Here is a 21926-nt window from a genome sequence, read left to right as displayed (position 1 = left end):
ATGTATGACTTTTTTTTTTCGCAATCTTTTAATACTTCAATAGTTTTCTATACTTTGGTGGAAAAGTGAAAGAGGTTAGCTTTTGGCCTTTTATAAGTTGCACCAAATCAACTCTATATTTAATGACATGCATAAAAAAGGTATGCTAAACATGATTTACTGAATTGATATAGTGAGAGATGTGGTCTGTTCTCATTAAATACATCTTTTTGTTTTGTTTTGCTAGTGTTGTATGAACCCACTAATTTAAATGTTTTATATAAATTAGTAGGTATAAATTTACTCTTGATTATTTATAGTGCACCTAATGTTACTCCATGTAGAAAAAAGCATCGTGATATTTACCTTATTAATCAACGATAGAAAAAGTTCTGGGTAGATTTGTCTAGAACTTAAGGTTAAGGGCTTTTTATTGAAAGAAGACGAAGAAGAATAATATGGGGACAAAATTGAGGCTGAATCCAAAACTGGGGGTGTTTTGGGAAATTATGCTCGAATCATAGTGCTTTTAGCATCTACTTTTTATCATTCTTTCATATTCCACGATCGATGATGTTAGTAGATAATTTTATAATACGGACCGAACCGATACGAATGGTATTATTTCCATCCTTATTTCGATGGTTATTGTTACGCACGGGATGACCTAATTTTCAATTTCAAAGCGGTGACATCACTCGTCGGGAGTGGCAAATTGGCAATGGAATCTCATACAAGAGAAAAGAAAAGAAAAGAAAGGTGGGAGAATGAGCAATGAATAAATACAAGAGAAGAGGAAACGTTTCGAGGGGGAGGTGAAAGTGGAAAAGAAAATTGAAAAAGAGGGGAAGGTGTGGGAAGGTAAGGGAGGGAGGAGAAGAGGACATGCATGATGCATCCATCAGCAAGACAGCCGCTTTTTCATTTTTGGCCTCTCCTCCTCCTCCTCCTCCTCGCCCTGCGTCTTGTGTATTATAGCCTATGAGACGAGACCGTCTCTTTTATTACCTCCTCTCCCTTGTCTCCCTTCTCTCTCTCTTCCTCTGCCTGCGTGCGTGCGTGCAAGAAGCGGTCCTCAACGAATCTCGTCCCGCTCCTTCCGCTTCGGTTCTGGGTCCTCTGTAACGGAAGCCACGAGAGAGGGGGAGGGGAGGATTCGTTCTCTACTCTTCTCCTTTCCCTTGTGTGTGACCGCGAGAGCTAGAGCGAGAAAGAGAGAGAGAGAGAGAGAGGGGGAGAGAGGGTCGTTCGTTCATGGGTTTGTTCGTTCTCATGGCAGAACTTCACGCGTCCTTTTCTTGGTACTTGCTGCTCCCATCTCGTCTCCTTTTCAATCTCTCTCTCTCTCTCTCTTCCCCCCACGATACCCACAACCCTCCCTTTTCTTTCTTTCTTTCCTGGGCCTTATTTTATTCCGTCGAATTTGGGTTTTCTTTTTTACCGCTTTTGCCTCCCTTCATTCAGTGCCTCTCCTCCTGTGGATTTCTCCTTTTGCAGGGCGTGAAAAAGTTTGGATTTTTATCGTTGTAATGCGGTGACCCGATCGGTTTCTTCTTCTCTCGTCCGGCAATGTCTACGGATACTTCCTTCGAAGGTATTACTTTCGCCGCTCGATTCGTCTCTGGGTGTTGCAAATTGTGTCTGGATTGGTTTCGGGTGGTGTTGTATCGTCTTCTTCCGGGTGGTTGAGGCTGGTCATTGACGGTTTTGGGTTGGCCTTGGTTCCTGGAATTGCTTGAGTTGCATGATTGTTTGACTCCCGAATGGTGTGTTAATGTGTGACTCTGGCGCGTTCACTGTCGATCAGAGCTTCGACTTTTCTTCGTAAAAGTCGCGGGTAATCATCGATCTTTCGATTCCTTTCGAATTCTTTCTCCTACAGTGGTGTTTGTGTAGGTGATCTAAAAAAAGTTTGTATTTTTTCTAGCTTGCAGTTTGGTTTCTCCTCATCAGCTGAAAACTTTTTTTTTCTATTGCCAATAATACTGAGCTTGGTTTGACTTTTTGGAGTCTTGGTATCAAAATGAAACAGTGACTCAATCTTGGACTAAGGGTGGTGGTGATTTTGTCATTTTGGAAAAGATGATAATGCAAGTTGTGCCTCTTTCTGAGTTAATGAAGAATCTATAATTTATGGGGAATTAGCATTATGTTGTTTCTCTTTCTTGCTTATTTTCTGAGGACCTTTTGGGAGAGACGAGATCTTTTAATTCTGCAGTTTTGTGCTCTTCTCATTTTCTCTTTATCTTCCAGGAGATCTCCTTGACCCGTCTAAATGCAGCAAGTTGAGTGTGGACGAGAAGAGAGAGCTTGTTCACCAAGTGTCAAAGTGGCCAAGTAGTGCTGCTGAAGCACTCCAAGCATGGAGCCGGCAGGACATTCTCCAGGTCCTCTGTGCGGAGATGGGAAAAGAGAGGAAATATACGGGTCTGACAAAGCTGAAAATCATAGAGCAACTTTTGAAAATCATATCTGAAAAGAAATTGGGTGCAGCCGAGGCCACAGCAGAGCAAGAACAGCAATCTTTGCCTAGCCCGAGATCTTTGAAGCGGCAGAGAAAAGCTGAAAATCCATCCCGACTTCCGGTTACATCAAGCAATGTTCCAATCAACAATGCTGTTGGTGACACTGGCACTATTGTATATTGCAAAAACTCAGCCTGCAAAGCTACCTTAAGCAAAGACGACCGATTCTGCAAGAGGTGTTCATGCTGCATATGTTTTCAGTATGACGACAACAAGGATCCTAGCCTTTGGCTGATTTGCAGTTCAGAGCCTCCATCTTATGGCGATTCATGTGGCATGTCATGCCACCTTGAGTGTGCTTTGAAAAATGAACAGTCTGGCATTGCAATAGATGGGCGGCGTAGAGGAGTTGACGGGTGCTTTTCTTGTGTATCTTGCGGAAAAGTAAATGATCTGCTCGGGTAAGATTCCTTTTCCTACATTTGTGTTTGTCTGTATTCAAATACTGCTTCCTGATGAACTGTGAATCAGTGTGAAGTTCCGTTTTCTTTGATGGAGTGTACCCTTTATCAACTCCTTTTCATTTGCGCATGATCACATGATTTATGTTCACAATTGATATCTATTTGAACAAATTCTCTACTAGATTGCACAAAGTAAATGACATTATCCTCCAGAGTCCACAAAGACAAAACATTGCTGTTGTGTCGCTCAGCAAATATTAGATGGGTTGTTTTCTAGTTGATGAGGGTGTTAAATGAGTGGGGGTATAACAGATCAGCTTTTGTGTTGAGAACCTTGATACAGTAATGCTTCCTATTGAAGGCTGATAATTTCTCCAGATTATACTTGTCTTTGGTTACATTGGTTGAGTGCTGGAGTCCAAATTATGGATTCTGGAATAGTGAGTATTATTAGGAGAATCCTTGCTTGTGTTGTGGTCATGGTGGACCAAGCAGATGAGACAATAGCTATAGTTGATCTCCAACTTAGCTGATGGAAAGACAACGCCATCCAAATTTGCGAGATTACATGCGTGCGTCAATTGTCTTAGGAATGATATTGTGAGACATAATAATTGTTTCTTGACCCTAGTCCTTTTTAACTCTTACTCGATGTGAAAAAATTTGTTGGTAGATCTCCTTTCTGTTCCTAACTATTTGCTCTCGCAATGGTACCACTACTCCCAGTTGCTGATCCAAGAGGCACCGCATATCTCTTGTCAGATTCTCCAGGCAACTTCCTATGATTGTTGCTTACTCCTTACTTAGTTACTTTTGCTTTATGTCAAGCTTACTTTCTGGTGTTCATCATTTGGATTGCCCGCAATGCATGACCCTCTTATTTTTTATTTTCAAAATGTCCATTGGTGAATTACTTTACATGAAACAATCAGATTTCAGAGTTAGGGGAGTATGCACTGGTGAGGTTTTCCTCTTTGATGTGAACTGATGCTATTGATTTGATGTGAAAAATGATATGCTTGTTTTGGAATTATGTACATGCATCAGAGGGAAAATTAGCTTCTGCAATTTATTTGTCAAAGAGGAGTTTCTTATTCCTTTTTATTTGAGGGTGGGGCTTCATAGATAATGATGCATTAGGAACGTGGATGATATATTGGATCTCACTAAATTTCGATGATTCTGTGCCGTGATATTCACTTTCATGTACTCGCTCTTGAATCTGTCTCAAGCCCTCTAGCTATTCTTGAGTGTTTCCTGATGCAGTCAAGAAAATGGCGACTGCCGGTTGATGGTTTTTCAGATATCACTGCCTAATTGATTGTGAGATCATAGAGAAACTGCACCTCTGCTGTGAATGTTGTAAGAATGGGGCCTGAAAATATCAAATTATGGTTGTAGTGTGCGAATTCAACAAAGTTTGAGCTGATTGTGGTCATGTTAGTCCTGTAACAGATGTTGGAGAAAGCAATTGATTACTGCGAGAGCTACCAGACGAGTAGATATACTATGCTACCGTGTAGCTTTAAGCAAGAAGCTCCTTAAGGGAACAGAGAAGTATCGGAAGTGTTACGAAATTGTTGATGAGGCTGTGAAGAAGCTTGAGGCTGACGTAGGTCCTCTGACTGGTTTACCTGCAAAAATCGGTAGGGGCATCGTTAACAGGCTTTCGACAGGACCGGAGGTTCAGAAGTTATGCTCTGATGCCGTGGATGCACTGGACTCCATGCTGCTTTCTCTCACCAACTCGCATTCATCTCCAATTCCTGTGAGACAAGGTATCCTATTTTACATTCATTTATAATGATTGTGCTTGGCAGATTATATCTGGATTTATTTTGTTTACATTGTGATGGCTGCGAAAGATATCCTTGATGAAGTATTTTATATCCTCTCTATCTTGTCACGATTACTGCATAGATTTACTTCCACGAGTAACATTGTTTCATTGTAAGGAACTTGGATTTTCTGATATCCTTTGTCACAGAACCGGCTAAAGTAAAAATCTATATTTTGTGTTCATTGCACAGGCTTGACTTCGATAGTCCCAGACATGGTCAGATTTGAAAATATTAGCACTACATCTCTCACTGTGATGTTGTGTTGCGAAGATTATTCACCTGATGATTCTCTTCATTACACCTTGTGGCATCGGAAATCATATGATGTACAATATCCAGAAGAAGCCACATGCACCCTGGCCCCAAATATGAGGTTTATTGTTTCGGGACTTAATACAGACACTGAGTATACTTTCAAAGTTGCAGCATTTTATGGTACAAGCCAAGCTGGCACATGTGAAGTTAGGGCTTCAACAATCGCTGCTGCTGATGAAGCCTCAGACCATTCAGTAGCAGAAAGAAGCCAAAGCCCAGCTACAAATTGTAGTAGCCTTTCCAATCCTTCGTCGGTGGAAGATGAAAGTAATAACATCAGTACGTGCGACACCAAAATAGATGGTCAATTAATGAAGCATCTATCTTATGGCAAGGATTCTGAGAAACTGGTACCTGATTCTGCTGTCGATGGCACTGGATTACGTCAAGAAGTTTGTCTTAATGAAGTATCCTTGTTGGAGGAGAACCATGATATGCGGATCACTGGGTCATTGCCCCATATTCTGATCGATAAAAACAAGCACCCGCAAGAGGACAGAATGATTGAGGCTATGAACGTCGATAATGGATTGAATATTCATGCCAGGGATAACATGGACCGTGTCCCATTCAGTGGGAGCTTAGAATCTGCACTACCCATTACTCCTTGTAAGCTGGAGACTTCTAGGGACGGACCAGGAAGGATGGGAAGATTGAAACCAAGCAACAGAGATTTGGAAATTGGGAATGGGAAAGTAGATGGTCCGCAAGATGGAAGTACATCGAAAAAGCGAAGCAGTGAAAGTCGGGATGAGGAATGCGAAGCGAATGCTCAATCTGATAGGGATTTTGAGTATTATGTGAAAAAGATTAGATGGCTAGAGTGCGAGGGACATATTGAGAAGAACTTCAGGCAGAAATTTCTTACTTGGTATAGCTTGAGAGCAACGCCACAGGAGGTAAGGGTTGTGAAGGTGTTTATAGATACCTTGATAGTGGATCCCAAGTCTCTTGCGGAGCAGCTCATAGACGCATTTTCAGACTGCATATCAAGCAAAGCGTCATCCGTTGTGCCGGCTGGGTTTTGCATGAAGCTCTGGCATTGAAGTTCCTTTTCGAGTGGGGGTTGCTGCTGTTAATTTTGGATCCGCTAGATATCCCTCACTGAAATTCTTTGAATCATGATTCTTCATATGAACAGTGTTAAAATTATTTTTATCACCGGCATTTGTTATTATGCAATGCTGTAACAGCGGTAGAATGCATTTAAGTAGATTTTCTTTGCCTTACAGAACATTGACGTTAATCGTACAGTAATTCCCTTATTTATCCTCGCATGCATCTCTTTTCTGATAATCCTTCTTGCTACTATGGTGCCTACCTCTATTTTGTTTTTCTTCTCTCTCTCTCTCTCCACTCAATTCTTTTGCGGTTGCAACTTGCGACATACCTAACTAGACACCTACACGCACATTTAAAGGATCGTGAATACTCTAGTTTTAGGGAGGACATGATACTGACAAGAGGGCTTAGGGATGGTCTTTTGGTTGTAACTTGCATCAACAAGCTGCCTTTGACATTCGTTTGAGGTTTCCGTTGAATTGGGTTGAAGTAGTAGGCCTCGGCTCTTTGTTTTGCTGTTTGCGAATTAGCATGGCACCTGAGTAGAAGTAATGTTTGCATTGGAAATGAGCTCCTGCTAGGTTTGTTGTTCTAATCTTTCCAGCCACGGTCTATTTGAACCGTGTCAGCGGTTATTCTAAAGTTGAGATAAAACTGCTGGTGGACATGGGCTCCTGAGAAACTGGCAGTAGCAGATCACCTCAGTTTTTGCAACTACAATACTAAGCCAAAGCGATTCCAGATTTGATTTCCTTATTTGTTGTCAATTAAACTTGGTTTCAGTTGTTAGTGAGTGATGTGCAGCAAGTTCAAATGGCAGACTGGTTGGTTCATATTTCCATTCCTCTTCTAAGATTGTGACCAACTTACCTTGTGCAGTTGGAATAAGGCATCCTTATTCTATGCTGGAACAACAGAGGTGGTTGAATAAAATAGGGTGCAGATACAGCCTGGTGCAGATACAGCCTTAAAGCACCAAAGAAAAGTCCAAAATGCAGAGAGGGCCCGAGTGCTCAACTAGTAAATAGAAAACAAGCAGCAGCCCAAGCGGTGGTAACATCGAAGCCTTATTATATACGAAAAATGCACCATTCCCCTCGTAGACCTCGTTCCTTTTTGCCTCCTTTACGACCCACAAACCATGAGCAGCTTCGCCCACTTGGTTTGTCGTTACTAAAGAAACTATGTGCGCTAGCCGCAGAATTTAGCTCTTGATCCCAAAGCTTTTGCAACAGCTGCTCATTCCACTGTTCTCTCACCGATCTCAGAAACTCTTCCCTTCGGTACTTGTTGAATATGTCTGCATCGGTTTTTACCGCTCCGGTCGTCGGATCAGGCTGTGTTGGCTTGCAACTAAAGCAATTTAAGCTGTTCCCGGTAAAAGAGTCTGCAGGATGGCGCCAGAGAACCGTCTCCAATGGTTCTAAAACCTACTGCATGAAGGTAATGTTTGCACAGATAATCAAATGATCTAAAGCTGTTCTGGACTTGCACTGAAGTTCATATCATTTAACCATCAGCTTCCTTCTTATGCGATTCAATTGCCTTTGTTTCATTCCATAGACATGGAATCCGATCAACAACAAGAAGTTCGAGACCCTTTCCTACCTCCCTCCTCTGTCAGACGATTCAATTGCCAAGGAGATCGACTACATGCTCAAGAAAGGATGGGTCCCGTGCCTTGAATTCGATGAGGTATTCAACTGAGATCGCAAATTTCATGGTCTATGTACTTCCGTAAACAGTAATTAGATTCGTTTTAACCCAGAGCAAGATAACAAATCTTGGGACTGAATATTTTCAAGACTTTTGGCCAAAGTTCGAACTCTACAATCCTAATCAGCTGATCATGCTCGTTAGATTCATCCTATTACCTGCGTACCCACAAAAAAGAACGATCTTTCTGGATAAAATCTTCAGATAAGAAGCTTTTTGGCAAGTCAATTCTGTTGGTGATCTGTGTTCTGATTCAACAATCTTTCTTATGGAAGGTGGGGTACGTGCGTAGAGAAAATAGCAGGATGCCAGGGTACTACGACGGGCGGTACTGGACGCTCTGGAAGCTGCCGATGTTCGGCTGCAACGACTCCTCCCAAGTCCTCCACGAGATCAGCGAGTGCAAGAAGGCGTACCCAAATGCCTACGTTCGCTGCCTGGCATTTGACAACAAGAATCAAGGTCAGTGCATGGCCTTTATCATCCAGAGACCTGCCTCGAGTTGAACCACGAGGCATCACTTCCAGTATGCTTCGAACAAATAACTCTTCACTGTCTTAAAAACTTTGAGACAGATCACAATATCTGAAACCCATGTTTCCTTTTACTGTCGAAATGTATGAATGCTTGTGATGTTTGCTGTTCCTCCCTGTTTGCTTTTGGACGATGTAGTGAGGTTTTAGAGTAATAAAGGAGGGACTTCATTTTATTTGAATGGGCTTCGGTCTCAAGCGAGACCTGCATGTCTTCTTCTTCTTTACCAGAATATTCTTCAACCTCAGCAGAGACATGCATGAAAACTTTTAGCGTTCTGCCAGAACGAAGCTATCATTTTCATGGACCAAACTGAGTAAGTAGCATCTTATGCCGAGGGGCCTGTGGAGAATAATAGAATCATCTCCCTTGAGAATAATATAAATGCGCATTCATATGTCACTGTTGTCAACTTTTCCTCCGATTTCTCATGTGCCCCTTTGTGATTATATCCAACACGTTCACTTAGGCAGGATGGATTTAGTCAAAGTATGCTAAATATACTTTAAACCGGTGTTCACATTGTTGTTAGAGTATCCATTAACAAAAGAAGAAATGACCAGGATCTTATTGAAGAGCGCCTTAAAGATATTTGTTATGTAATCAGTTAAGGAAACTTAGCAAATTTTCTATGCACTGTCGTAATGTACAATCGATGTTTTGAGAGTTGGATTATTTCATATCGAGTGCTTGCTTAAGTAGTGTGTTCGAAACGCTCGTCACCGTTGATAATTGAAGGCCATCAAACCCATGTGATTAGGATGATTTTTCCCCTGTTAAGGATCTCCAATACGTGCATTAATCTCTTCCATTAATGACTGCTAATAGCCCCATCCGTATAGACTTTAACCCTACTAAACATCGGGTGGTGCCAACTAGAGATGATCAATTCGGCGCGTCGTCCGGGCCTAACATGTCACCGAGGACCCGGTCCGTCCAGAAAAATAAAAAACCAAAAAAGTTATGTATGAAACTTGTTGGGTTGGGTCAGCTGAACTTGGATCGGGTTTCCCAATTACACAAATATTTACCGGAACCTGTTCAATAATGTTTTTCAACAAATTGGACCTAGGTAAGCCCACGGACTATCAGATCCATGATTTGATGCCAAACAATACCCTAAACTAGACAAATTGAAAGGAGATTGCCCATTCTACCGAGTTACTCCAGCATGATGAATGATGCTCCCTACTATCATAATGGATTTCAATAATGAGAATACATTCATCACTTTGATGATTCCTTTTTCTAAAATCTGAATGTTACGTCGTACTCATCGCATTAATCTCCACGGTCTATAAAGTAATAGCCAATTCACAACTTGAATGGCTATTGCTCCCTAAGAACTTAACATAGCTAGCCCAAACAATGAAGCCTAGGCTCAATAATATGGCCTTTTGACTGCCCCGGACTAGAAGAATGCAACATCATGTACCAAAAGGGCCAACCATCTCTAAAATGGAGAATTTCTCCTTTTGCCGATTATGAATTATTTAATCGATGTGTATCTCACCGACTCCCTCCAAGAATAAGAAATAAAGAGTCGAGTACTCTTCTGGAACTGGCGTATTAGGCTTTACGTATCTCTCCATCTTTGTCCCCCTCAACTGTAAACTCCGTCTCGCGATTCTCTAGACTCCATGTCTAATTTTAATCAACAATCAAAGATGAAAACAGAAAGGGCTATATTAGAGTGAATATGTTGGACTCTAGGGTGGTCTGAACTCGGAACATCACCAGATCTGACTTGTCTAAATTAGAAGGCCCGGTAACGTTGGACCTACACTTTCTCTTGGCCCTCAACACTACTAAAATTCCTCCAACGGTATTCCTTAACCATAGCATTGGAAAAAAGGAAATTATATGATACGGCTTGTATAAAGGAAATTTAACACAGACATGTTGGACTTGAGAAGATCCAACCCATCTATGTGACTTATTAGGTCTATTATTTAATATTCACTATATGCCAAAGTTAATTAAATATATTATGGACAATATATTGTGACATTCAATTAGGCATATAGAGAGGTGCACGAACTGAACAAGCTCAAGATGTACTTTTTGGGTGTGTTTGGCAAAATTTGTTTCTGTTCCTCGGAATACAAATTTTTGTTCTTTTGTTTCGGGGAATAAAAAAAGAATAGAAACGCGTTTGTTTATATTTTTGTTATCCGGAACAAAAAATCTATTTTTTTGTTTCCGGTGATTTGGAACATAGACAAGAAATAGAAAAAACTTATTTCTTGTTCTCGGAACACTTCCGAGAAACACTTTTTTTCTACTCATTTTTCTTTTTCTTTTTTCTTCTTTTTGGCTAGTTGCCGGCCTCGACCATGGCCGGTGACTGGTGTCGAGGGCCGGCGATCTCGCTGGAGCATCGCTGGCCCCTGGAGAGGGTCGGCCTCACCTAGCCACGGCGAGGCTCGACCTGGGGGCCGGTGACCTCGTCGGCCATGGTCGAGGCCGACGATTGGCCAAAAGGAAGAATGAAGAAAAAAATATAATAAAAATATTAAAAAATTAAAAGAAACAAAAAAATTATACAAGTTTATCAAACACATTTCTATTTTTGGAGTATAAATTTTTGCAATTACCAAATGCGTTCTTATACTTAGAAATTGTTCCTTGGAACAAACAAAAAAAAAAAAAACTATTTCTCGCTCAAAAATTATTCCTCGGAACAGAAATATTACCAAGCGTGCCCTTAGTTAATTTGTACATGGTGCTATCATTTGATAGCTCATTGGCGGTGGATGTATTCTAGGCCGTGCTGAAGCACCATGGGCTGCTTGATCCATCATCCACAATTCCATATCTCTGTTAGGCCGGCTAGAAGGAATTTGTGTTTGCTTTGAACTAAGAGACTTTAATGAAGCGGCCGACTGGGTCGCTAAGGCCCATCGAGTCTGCTCTCTCTCGTTAAACTAGATTGTTGATCGCCCTCATTCCCTTTGGTTGATTTTATGTTTGGATATTGAATCCTTTTGTAATCCTTCAGTTTTCGAGCTAGTAATGAAATATCTTTAATTCTAACCAAAAAAAAAAAAAAAAAAAGTTAGGCATGTAGATTCCATATCTTAAACCTTGATGGAAGGTTGAGATAGGGCAATTTTGGAGCTGGTTCCATCGCTCCCTCTATATAAGATCTCTTTTCGGTGGAGAATGTATGCATTCTATCATCACACCTCTATTTCCACAAAATTGTCGAGAGAAAAATACACATTCCTCACAAATATTATAGAGGAGAGTGTTGAAGATTCAAACTCACGTGAAAACATCTCCTCGCTTGTTGGATCACTAATGACTATGTCTGATTTGGGTATGCTAAATTTTTTAATTTTATATCACGTTCATGTGGTTGAAAGATCTTATTATTCTAATAAGATAACCTTACCCGCGTTGAATCTGAGGAACATAACTACCCATTCTCTCGAATTGATGATGCATAAGACGTGCTATATAGTGCTTTTTTTTTAGTCAGTGGTATATGCTACGGTTATTCTTAAAATTAACTGTCACTACAGGATAATTGATTTGAATACTGGAAAATAAATAATTGTGAGGAGAAACCTTGATCTTAACATTAATTGAATATAATTAATCACTAGACACTGATAGGATTTGACTTTTCTTTGTTTAGTAAAAATAAGTTCTGTCTTTATCTTATTATCAAAATTTGAACTATTTAGTCAATAACCCTTAGGAGGTTTCTTCACTAATCAAATAAAATACAGTTTTCATGTTCGGAGATTTAACTTTACTCGAGATCACATGTGAGTGCTTCAGAATTTTATTCTCATCAAATATCCTTAACCAATGCCCTTTGAGGTCAGGACACATGATGTCTCCATGATCTCTTTAATAATATGAATTGAGCTTGTTACATGAATGTTGCAAATACACCTGGATTCTAATCATCGCCCTAAAAGATTTGTCCATCGAACATATTAACATGTCAATGACATGGAGAAGCAAGTCAATTACTTTTCTATAAAGTTACGATTCGATGAGATAATGTGATTTACGTTTACATTACATGATCTTAAACACGATATTAGTTTGGACCAGGATTTTAGGGGGACTGAGTTAAACAACCGATCCTTTATTCAACTTCAGTCAAGCACTCTAAAGCTCTCGTGCTTATTCATGTGCCTTGCATGCCTGCAACATATCGGGAATGGATCTGAAACCTGAATCACCCGCTTTCAAAACTTTGAAAATAACAACACTTGGGACCACTGAAAAACTCCAAAAAGAAAGAAACTCTCTCTCTCTCTCTCTCTTTCTCTCAAATGCATGGGAGAGGCAAATTGTTGCAGAGCCATATGTAAGAGGGATTTAATATAAAGCAAAGGTAAATGGTCCTTTAAATCTTTAATAGGGCGGTTCAAAAGAGATTCGAGGGACTGCCCGCTCGAGACCCTCGTTTTTGAGTCGTCTCCATCTTTTGTGTCTTTACACGCCAACACCTTGATTTGCGCCCACCTCTGCTGAGGTGATGATATCGATGGAGCTCGTGAAAACAGTGAAGTGTCGCTTTTTCTCTCTGTTCATATTAAAGGCCTGTCTCTCTTTCCCTCTATCTCTCTCTTTCTATGCCAGAGAGGGAGAGAGAAAGCAGCAGACATTCTAGTTAGGAATAGGAAGGGGGAAGAGAAGACATTCTTGATTTTCTTGGTTGGCGAGAAAAGTGTTTTTCTGTGTCTGTGGAGGTGTTTCGGTTTCGGTTGACTGAACTTGAAAAGCCGTGAATGTAGTGGTTGCTTGGGTAGGAATCAGTGGATCATGTCTGACTAAAGTTTTACGATATCGAAGTACCACTAAGGTCGTGACATTACATCATATGAACGGCGTCTGATTTCATTAAGTATCGCCGCGACCTGATCATGACTCCTGGAGTAGTCTTGCACGTATGGCAATGTGCAATCTTCTGGACAGGATGCATTTCTGCCTTGGCAGAGGACAGGGGAAAAGATACACAAAAGATAATTGCTTTGCTACGGCCGGTGCCACCCATGAGTGGGATTTGGTAGCAAGGTTCTGACTTTAGCTATTCTTTTCTCTTTTCTTTCGAGTTGGTTTATGCATCAAGCATGTTTATCTCATGGCAGTTAGCTGACTATTGTTCCAAGACAAAAAGGCTACGCTTCAAAGGATCAGCCGCTTCTCACCTCTCTTTCTTTGCATTGTTGGGAGTAATCATCTGTCTATCTATCTATCTATATATATTTATGTAGAGAGAGAGAGAGGGGACAGAGAGAGATTTATGTTATTCTAGAAAATCATTAACTTATAAAAGAAAAAGCAAGATTGATATTCAACTCAATTTCATCCATCACATCGATGGTCAACTTAAATGGATCAATATCTTGATATTTTAAAGTGATCAAATAATATTATCTTCAATTAGCGAGTTCCAAAGCAGAAGAAGTTCATGATGTTGAGATTGTTATTACTTACGTGATTGTGAGTAGATCTTTCCTTCAAACCCTGAAGGCGTGGCTATATTTGCTGAATTAATGTATGTGTATCTTGTTGAGCGATCTACCTAAGCAGGGTGCTTCAATTCTGTGTCCATGAACCCATGGAGAGAGAGGGAGAGAAGGTGAAAGAAAAAGAGGAAGGAACTTCGTATGATGGAGAGGTCTCCACTTGTCCGCGAGACCTGGCGACTGTTTAAAGTAGGCTAGCCAACACTAGGATTGAGTCTAGATGAACTGCACTGGCATTGTTTATTTAAAAGTCAAAGAGAGATCTTTGCATGATTTTGTACTTTACTAAACAAGTGAACCCTATTCAACAAAAGGGTTTCAATGTTCAAGTAGCTAATTACATACTTTATAAGCAGAGTTACCGAATACATGCTTATTCTGCATATTGCGATTGAGTATTGTGAACATCAGTTCTGGTGGTATCCAAATTTATACCATTAAAGAAATTAATGAATGGACATATACTAAGAGATCTTAATAGCGAGATAATTATTCAAAAAGTTATAAATTTATTATATAGACGTCAATTCAATTCTAAATCTTTCAATTGTATCAATTTTTCGATTAAAAAAATTATGTTAATTTAGTTATAAACCTTTTGATGATTTGCCAAATTAGTTATAAATCTTTTAACAATTTATTAATGTAGTCATTTCGTATAATTTTGGCCAGAAAATCACTAAATGACTATATTGGCAAATCATTAAAAGTTTTAAAATTAAATTGACAAATTATCAATAGATTTTAGATTAAATTGACAGTATTAAAATGTTTATGATTGAATTAATTGTCATACAATATGTTTATAACTAAATTAACACAATTGAAAGGTTTATAGCTAAATTGGTTGTTGTGCAATATGTTTAAGACTTTTTAGACAATTCTCTGTAAAAACTTCTTTATCAATTGAAACTTATCACTTGTTAAATAAGTTTTGTTAGGGTTTTTATTGCATATAACATTTTCCAAAGAAATTTCATTACATATTGAATGACGACTCATTCAACTTATCACAATTATGTTAACTCAAGAAAAAGTTTGGATTTATATTATTGGGCTTGGGTGGGAGTTGACCCCCTATCCGACGTAGCACGCCGACTAAACAATTACTCATGCTTTTGTTTTCGCCTTGCATCTTGCCAGAAATTTCTGTGAAAACATATACAAATGTTATATTATTCTCTTAAAGAGAGCTTCTTTATGGAGCGGAGCTTATAAACTCGAACTTCAATATTAACCTGCTGATTATGTTGTCTGGTTATCTAATTCCTGTGTGGTACATTGCTAAAAAAAGGGGAGAAAATCAATACTTAGGCTTATAAACTTGAAACAACCTTCGTCCATGGTATAGAGATCAGAAAATATATTGAACGAAACAAGTTTGGAGAAACATCAGTAAGAATCTATTAGTATACCAATAATTTTTGTATTCATACATTTTTATGATTATGAACTGATTTATATAAGAACACCGATTTTAGTTCAAGGTTTCTGACATATGTAATGATTTTTTTAGATTTTTTTTTCCGCATTTTACCATGTTTTCTGCCAATTAAGAGTGCGCATGATAAAATTTATACTTCTCTATTTCTCCGTTTTCGTTCCTAGGAATGGTTTAGAACATAAATCTGTTTGGTAACACAATTTGATTTTTCTATTTTCTGGAACAGATTTCTATTCCAGAAATAGATTTGAAAAAAAAATCAGAAGCTAAAATTTTTAACTTCTCAATTTCTAAATAGAAATTGATTTTCAATTTCTATTCTAGAAATTTTGTCATGCGTACCCTAACTCCATAAATGGAGTTTGAGTATCTAATTAGGCATTCTTGTAGGTTGAGTTCGTTAATTAACTCTTTGGCCTAACTTCCGGTGACCGTATCTTGAGCCAATTAACTCCTCAAATGGAGTTTTGATTATCTAATTTGGCATGCTTGCAAGATGAGTTTGTTAATTGAATCTTTGACTTGAATTAGGTTGGCCAGCAGAAACTTGATATACATAACCCTAATTCCTCCGCTCTCTATTTACAATTCCTCACTCTGCTCCAGTTCTTTGTACCTGCCCTATTTAGAGAACGGACTGTACAAGAAACTTCAACCAACGAGGTTCAAATCTCGTTGGCGGAGGAGGATCACAATGGAATTTTGATACCTAATTCGTCTTTCGACTATCTAACTATAACATTTTCTTAGGCATGGAGATTAGGACAAGACCTATACGCATTGGTCATCTAATTTGATGTACAATATAGAATATATTGGTATAGACATTAGTTAATCAAGTGGGACTAAACTAATGGGAGCTTTTCCTTTTGAAACAAGCAAGGTCGTTTGATCTGGCTTCATGTCCTCATGTGCTGTCTAAGGCTACACCGGTAATGTTGCCGAACCTAACATTGCGGGGAAGTTCTATAACTTGATCGCTCTGGTGAAGTGTGATTTAAGCCGGCTTTGAAAAGTCTACAATTGTGAGAACAAGAGGAGCGCTAGAGAATCTCCAACATTAAAATGAGCTAAGCAATTGAAAGAGTAAGGCCGGTTTTTAATGAAGTACAGAGTTTTGAATTTGCCAAAGGCCCAAAGCTGACTTTGAATGTGTCAAATTCATGTGGCTACAGTGTTAAAAATCACCTAAATAAGTAGAGTAATATAGGAAAAGGAAGCTCTCGCAAGTTACATGTCCCTTTCGAATATTCCACGTGGGAATACGAAGTATACATGTTGATTTCTTGATTTGAGCCACGTGGGAATACAAAGTATACACGTTGATTTCTTGATTTGAGTTTGTGATTGATTTGGACCTTGATTTATCTTGAAATGAGACGAAGCATTTTTATTGTTGAGTGAATTTTCATTTGAATTTTGAGCAGTAAAGTGTGTGATTTAATTTTCTTCGTAATTACCATAGATCATAGCACAACTCCTCCACCGTGGACCATTGATGAATCGCGCAAAAGTCTCGCAACATTAGTTGTACCATCATTATCTGTCTATGAGAAATTGGTCTATTGATTATTTATTTATGGTCACGTGCTTTCACACTTAAGCCACCAACACAATATACACATTTGATGTACTCCGAAGCTCTTAAGAACTATGACATGTAGGCCATTGCTTTTATTGGACTCAAGCAAGCCCATGAGCTGCTTTTTTCGTGTTCAGATATCGAAAGCTAAACGGAATTAGAAGGACAATAATCAATTGCTATATTTTACCATTTCTTGTATTATGAGTATTTTAAAATTTAGAAGTTTTTTTTCTTTTTAATATATAAAATATGCTTAACAAGTATTTCAGAAACACTTGACAACATGATCCAGTCAGAAAAGAGATAAGAGAGTTTAGGTGAGAGAGAGAGAGAGAGAGAGAGAGAGAGAGAGAGAGAGCATGATGAATTAGCTGTAGCAAAGCCATTGAGCCAGGGGCCCCTCTATGAGAAAGGACTTTGGCACAAAGTACAGAAGGAAGCACATGTTGCCAGACCATGCACTTGCATCTCCTAATCAAAGGACCCAAACCGAACCGTTATAGCCCATCATTCTAAGACTAATATTATTTTTGACCCCACTGTACTCACCCCTCAAATTTTGTATTGTCCCTCTCCAGCCACCCTACCCTCAGAAGTTTGCATTAGCACCCACTTCCCATAAGATCCTCTCCTTTTCATTTCACTACATAAAAACAAGCGCAAAGGTTGGATCAATTTGCTTGTCTTTTTGCAAGTCTTCTTGTTCAAGTCAAATCCATGGCATGCATGTGTGTGCACAGTGTCTGAAGTGACATCGAACGCCATGCCCTTTCCTTATATTATCAGCAAACCGGTGGCATTAATCTCTCCCCCATATAAGGGCAGGAGTCCCCTGCGCATGCAACCGCCCTTGGAGTTAGAACAACTAAAATAGGATTAAGAGAGAGTAAAATAAGTTTAGAAGAAAACATCCATCCCAGTCCTCTCTCCCTCTCTCTACCTCTCTCTCTCTCTGTCTGCTCTCTTATATCAATGCATTTGTTCCCTTAATCCTCTCTTTGAAGAAAGAGAAGAAACAGAGCAGATGAAACAGTGAGGATTCAGCTTTGTGAAGCGTGAAGAGCGAAAGACGATGAGATACATCAGAACGAACAGCTTGAAGCGGCTCTTCTCTTTGAAAAGGCGCAGTTTTGATGGAGATATTCCGAGCCCAAGCAGCGTCAACGAACAAGACAACAAAAGCACCTCCAAGATTGCTCCGGGAGCAGAGCCCTTTCAGAGACCCACTTGGAAATGCTTCTCTTTTGAAGAGATTTTTCAAGCCACTCGGGGTTTCAGCTCAGGTTCTTCTCTTTTCCTGCAATGTTTTCACTCTTTTCCTCGACCCTTCGGGTTCTGCCTCTTTTCCTTCGTCGATGGGCTTGAAGTTTGTATCTTTTTGTGGGTGTTCCAGAGAATCTAGTTGGGAAAGGAGGGTATGCAGAGGTTTACAGAGGAATGCTGGAAGATGGGGAGGAAATAGCAGTGAAGAGGCTGAACAGGGGCTCTAGCGAAGAGAGAAAAGTGAAGGAGTTCTTGACAGAGATTGGCACAATTGGCCACGTTTGTCACCCAAATGTGTTGTCACTGTTGGGTTGTTGCATCGACAATGGTCTCTACCTCATCTTCCAGTTCTCTTCAAGAGGCTCTGTTGCCTCTCTAGTTCACGGTAAGCTTTGCCTTGCTGGTTTTCTTCTTCTTTTTTCTCTGGAAGTCTTAATTATCTCATTTCTTTCGGCACTTTCTGTCTTTGTGTATCATTCTTGGCAGACGAGAATTTGCCCCCAGTCGAGTGGAAAACCAGATACAAAATTGCTCTCGGCACGGCTAAGGGTCTCCATTATTTGCACAAAGATTGTCAGAGAAGGATAATTCACCGAGATATCAAGTCTTCAAACATTCTATTAACTGCAGATTTCGAGCCACTGGTACTTTTACACCATCTCTCGGTAGCTGCAGGATGATAGCAACAAATCTGGAAAAAGGAGAGTGTGATTTGCTTTCTAATAAGATCTCTTGTTCTCAATGTTTTAGATTTCTGATTTTGGGCTTGCAAAATGGCTGCCAACTCAGTGGTCACATCATTCAATTGCTCCTATTGAAGGCACATTTGGGTAATTTTCACCATACTTTGACAAGCTCTTTCCCTTTCATATTAGGCTGTAACGGACCAGAGTTAAGCGTGATCAGCACGCTGAAAAGTTTTAACTTTTTGTGCAGACACTTAGCACCGGAGTACTTCATGCATGGAATAGTGGATGAGAAGACAGATGTGTTTGCTTTTGGAGTTTTTCTACTGGAACTTATTTCTGGCAGGAAACCTGTTTATGGGTCTCACCAAAGCTTACATGGCTGGGTAATAACAGCAACCGCAACCACCTCACTTAGAAAATAGGAATAAAATATGCCTTCAAAGACTCAATTCTAAATGAAGTTTGTCATCTCATTGAGGGAATTCATTACAATTTGTTCAAGTTTTCAGTTACTTGCTGTCTGCTGATGATTGAACAATATAACCATATTCATTTCTTCTCAATTGAAATTTTGTACAGGCCAAGCCAATACTGAATCAAGGGGAGATTGAGAAGCTGGTGGATCCAAGGCTTGGAGGGGCCTATGATGTTTCACAGATGAAAAGACTTGCGTTTGCAGCATCGTTGTGCATCCGGTCTTCGTCCATGTGGCGCCCTACTATGAACGAGGTAGCTGAATCTCTTGCTTTTGCTTCTGTTTGATCATTACATACTTAATGCTATGATGATCTCATACTATACAAATGATATTATAATTATAGTCTCACTTGTTCAAGATAATAAGCAATTTGATGTCACGGTGAAGTTAGACTTGATCACTTCCTTATAACATGCCGATCAAGGATGTCACTGTGTTGTGGTGGAACATCCAAATAATTACAACTAGTAGTCTCTTGAGAAAGTGTCATTTTGCCAAGTGAGGAAGTTATTCTTATGCTTAAAGCTGATAAGCTTAGGCAATATACATGTTCTCATGAACCTAATATGACTTTTATAATATGTTGTCACCGAAATATTGGTCTTTAACTCAAGTTCTTGATAAGGAACAGTTACATCATACTAATACACAATGAATCTGGCGGTGGCCATGATTTGGTTGACTGTGGGATTGATTGGAGACCGTTCAATTTTACATATGTTTTTAGCAATTAAAATTATAATTGTCTAAAACTATTGGCCTTGGTAGGACTTCACATATCCCTCTCTCACCAGTCAAAACTACGAAATCCCCTTATTTGTTTGTCATGGCGGTGGTGATAGGTCAGAATCCAAGCCTTCACGCAATTCCACCTTAGTCAGCAGATGTTCTATCCTACCTAACCTAAATTTTTATGCTAGAAACAAATATATGGGGTAATGAACTACCATGTGACTATGCTATTGATATATATAGAGTAAAACGATAGAGAAATCAGGCCTGCTTCTTGATGTGCTTACTATTTTAATCGGCATTTCGTCGTATGCATGGCTTGGAAACAAAAAAGAAATGTCGATATGTTCTCTGATTTCAAGATAAGCAGTAGTGGTATCCAATCCGCCTGGGTAATTTTCCTTTCGGACAACACTGGTTTTATATTGATTTTTTATGTGCATTGGTGGTTCAAGTATCTAATACATCAAATTGCGCACTGACCCCACTTGCACAGCAGTTTCTGCAAACACCCAATGACGAAAAACGAAAATCCAACCATTTAGATTTCAGCCTCCCTCGGTGAATTCCCCATTGAACTTCCATCTTAATCAAGATGAAAAATTCATATGTTTTCGTTGCTGAATATTTGGCAGGTCTTAGAGGTAATGGTTGAAGAGAAACTCGATGAAGAGAGGTGGAACATGCCAAAGGAAGATGAAGGAGATCCAGAGGAGTTCTGGGGTTTTGAGGACTTGGAATGTGAGCAAGAATATGAATCCAGTTCCTTCTCTGGTTCTCCTCTGGGCTCTATGTCAACTGGAAGTTCTTAGAATATATAGGTTTCTCAATTAGGTACTTGAAAAAATGAGAATATAACTGTAATGTCCTGCTATGGTGTACATATTATGAATTTGCACAAAAAAACAAATGTGTAGAAAGGCATGGAGAGAGGCATTATTAGAGCAACCCCACTCCTTTTCTCAGCCGTCCCTATGTGACAAAAGTTTTGTGGACATGCAATTCCATGGACATACGGTGAATACTGATCAAACCCATTGCTCCTCCTAAACATCTTTGTTTGATCCATCCTTATTTCTGGACAGGCTCAAAAGTCAAAAAGTTTCAGAATCACTCTGTTCATAAGATGGTGACAACATTGAAAGATTACACATTTCATTTAGCTGGTGAAAAGAAGCGATGATCTTTATTATCCTGTTGGCAGCGAAATTCAAATTATTGATTGGAAATCAAGTACCTTTTTTTTTCCCCATTTTTAAAAGGTGGGAATCTTCCTGGGTCCGACAGAGTAAAAACAGAGTAGAAGAAATTAAAAAGAAACTGAGTTTGGCGGGGAACGAATTTATGATGAGCTGCTGCAATAGGCATTCTTTTGCTCACCGTGCAGAGGGACGTGCCACATTGGATAGAACAATCTGTCCATCAATCATGGTGGTGGTTGGAAAGCCACCTTCAATTCATTTCGGGCACGCCTTGCAGCTGAATTACTGTTCCATAAAATGGACACGAGCGAACATCCCCTTTAGGCTTCACTGTTTCGAGTGGCTAATAAAACCTTTGAAAAGGAAAGCATTGGCACCACACGGTTGCACTTGTATTTCAATCCCAAAGCATCGTCGGCAGTCCATAGTTTTCAGGTGTATCCAATGAATTATCTAATGCAAGTTTCATTTGGCATCCCATGCTAGTTTAATGAATCATTAAATGTTAATTGAATTGAGCTTAATTATGTATTAGATCTAGCCGGAACTACGGATGTTGAGACTCTAGTAATGTGTTGAGACAGGGCAAATGGAAGAAAATAAACATCAGGAGACATAAAAGGGTCTTGTTAATTAACGTCTCAAAACACTTATTAAATATA

The 21926-nt window shown here is 39.5% G+C and overlaps 3 protein-coding genes across 3 annotated transcripts; all 3 read left to right on the top strand.

Moving 5' to 3' along the window:
• Positions 1-789: 789 nt before the first annotated feature.
• On the top strand, positions 790-6360 carry LOC104435954 (VIN3-like protein 2). Its single transcript, XM_010048676.3, has 5 exons — positions 790-1280; positions 1477-1573; positions 2233-2905; positions 4364-4686; positions 4939-6360. The coding sequence occupies exons 2-5, from the start codon at positions 1549-1551 to the stop codon at positions 6108-6110; spliced, it is 2193 nt and encodes a 730-aa protein (XP_010046978.2). The 5' UTR covers positions 790-1280; positions 1477-1548; the 3' UTR covers positions 6111-6360.
• Positions 6361-7226: 866 nt separating this feature from the next.
• Positions 7227-8557, top strand: LOC104435953 (ribulose bisphosphate carboxylase small chain clone 512). Its single transcript, XM_010048675.2, has 3 exons — positions 7227-7569; positions 7690-7821; positions 8118-8557. Exons 1-3 carry the CDS (start codon positions 7423-7425, stop codon positions 8346-8348), a joined length of 510 nt encoding a protein of 169 aa, XP_010046977.1. The 5' UTR covers positions 7227-7422; the 3' UTR covers positions 8349-8557.
• A 9078-nt stretch (positions 8558-17635) lies between these two features.
• LOC104435952 (probable receptor-like serine/threonine-protein kinase At5g57670) lies at positions 17636-21115 on the top strand. The gene is made up of 7 exons (XM_010048674.3): positions 17636-18183; positions 18294-18548; positions 18650-18807; positions 18914-18993; positions 19100-19235; positions 19432-19581; positions 20698-21115. Exons 1-7 carry the CDS (start codon positions 17973-17975, stop codon positions 20872-20874), a joined length of 1167 nt encoding a protein of 388 aa, XP_010046976.2. The 5' UTR covers positions 17636-17972; the 3' UTR covers positions 20875-21115.
• The last annotated feature ends 811 nt before the right edge of the window (positions 21116-21926 follow it).

Source organism: Eucalyptus grandis, chromosome 3 (genome assembly GCF_016545825.1).
Source record: "Eucalyptus grandis isolate ANBG69807.140 chromosome 3, ASM1654582v1, whole genome shotgun sequence".
Lineage (NCBI taxonomy): Eukaryota > Viridiplantae > Streptophyta > Magnoliopsida > Myrtales > Myrtaceae > Eucalyptus > Eucalyptus grandis.
The sequence above is the reverse complement of the archived record's forward strand: the minus strand, read 5'-3'. Positions and strand labels throughout refer to the sequence as shown.

Coding starts and splice junctions, on each gene's coding strand:
- LOC104435954 (XM_010048676.3), top strand. CDS start 1,549: ATGTCTACGGATACTTCCTTCGAAG. Junction 2,906..4,363: donor AAAGTAAATGATCTGCTCGG/GTAAGATTCCTT, acceptor GTCCTGTAACAG/ATGTTGGAGAAAGCAATTGA. Junction 4,687..4,938: donor TCCAATTCCTGTGAGACAAG/GTATCCTATTTT, acceptor TTCATTGCACAG/GCTTGACTTCGATAGTCCCA.
- LOC104435953 (XM_010048675.2), top strand. CDS start 7,423: ATGTCTGCATCGGTTTTTACCGCTCCGGTCGTCGGATCAGGCTGTGTT. Junction 7,570..7,689: donor CTAAAACCTACTGCATGAAG/GTAATGTTTGCA, acceptor TTCATTCCATAG/ACATGGAATCCGATCAACAA. Junction 7,822..8,117: donor CGTGCCTTGAATTCGATGAG/GTATTCAACTGA, acceptor TTCTTATGGAAG/GTGGGGTACGTGCGTAGAGA.
- LOC104435952 (XM_010048674.3), top strand. CDS start 17,973: ATGAGATACATCAGAACGAACAGCTTGAAGCGGCTCTTCTCTTTGAAA. Junction 18,184..18,293: donor CACTCGGGGTTTCAGCTCAG/GTTCTTCTCTTT, acceptor TGGGTGTTCCAG/AGAATCTAGTTGGGAAAGGA. Junction 19,582..20,697: donor GGCGCCCTACTATGAACGAG/GTAGCTGAATCT, acceptor AATATTTGGCAG/GTCTTAGAGGTAATGGTTGA.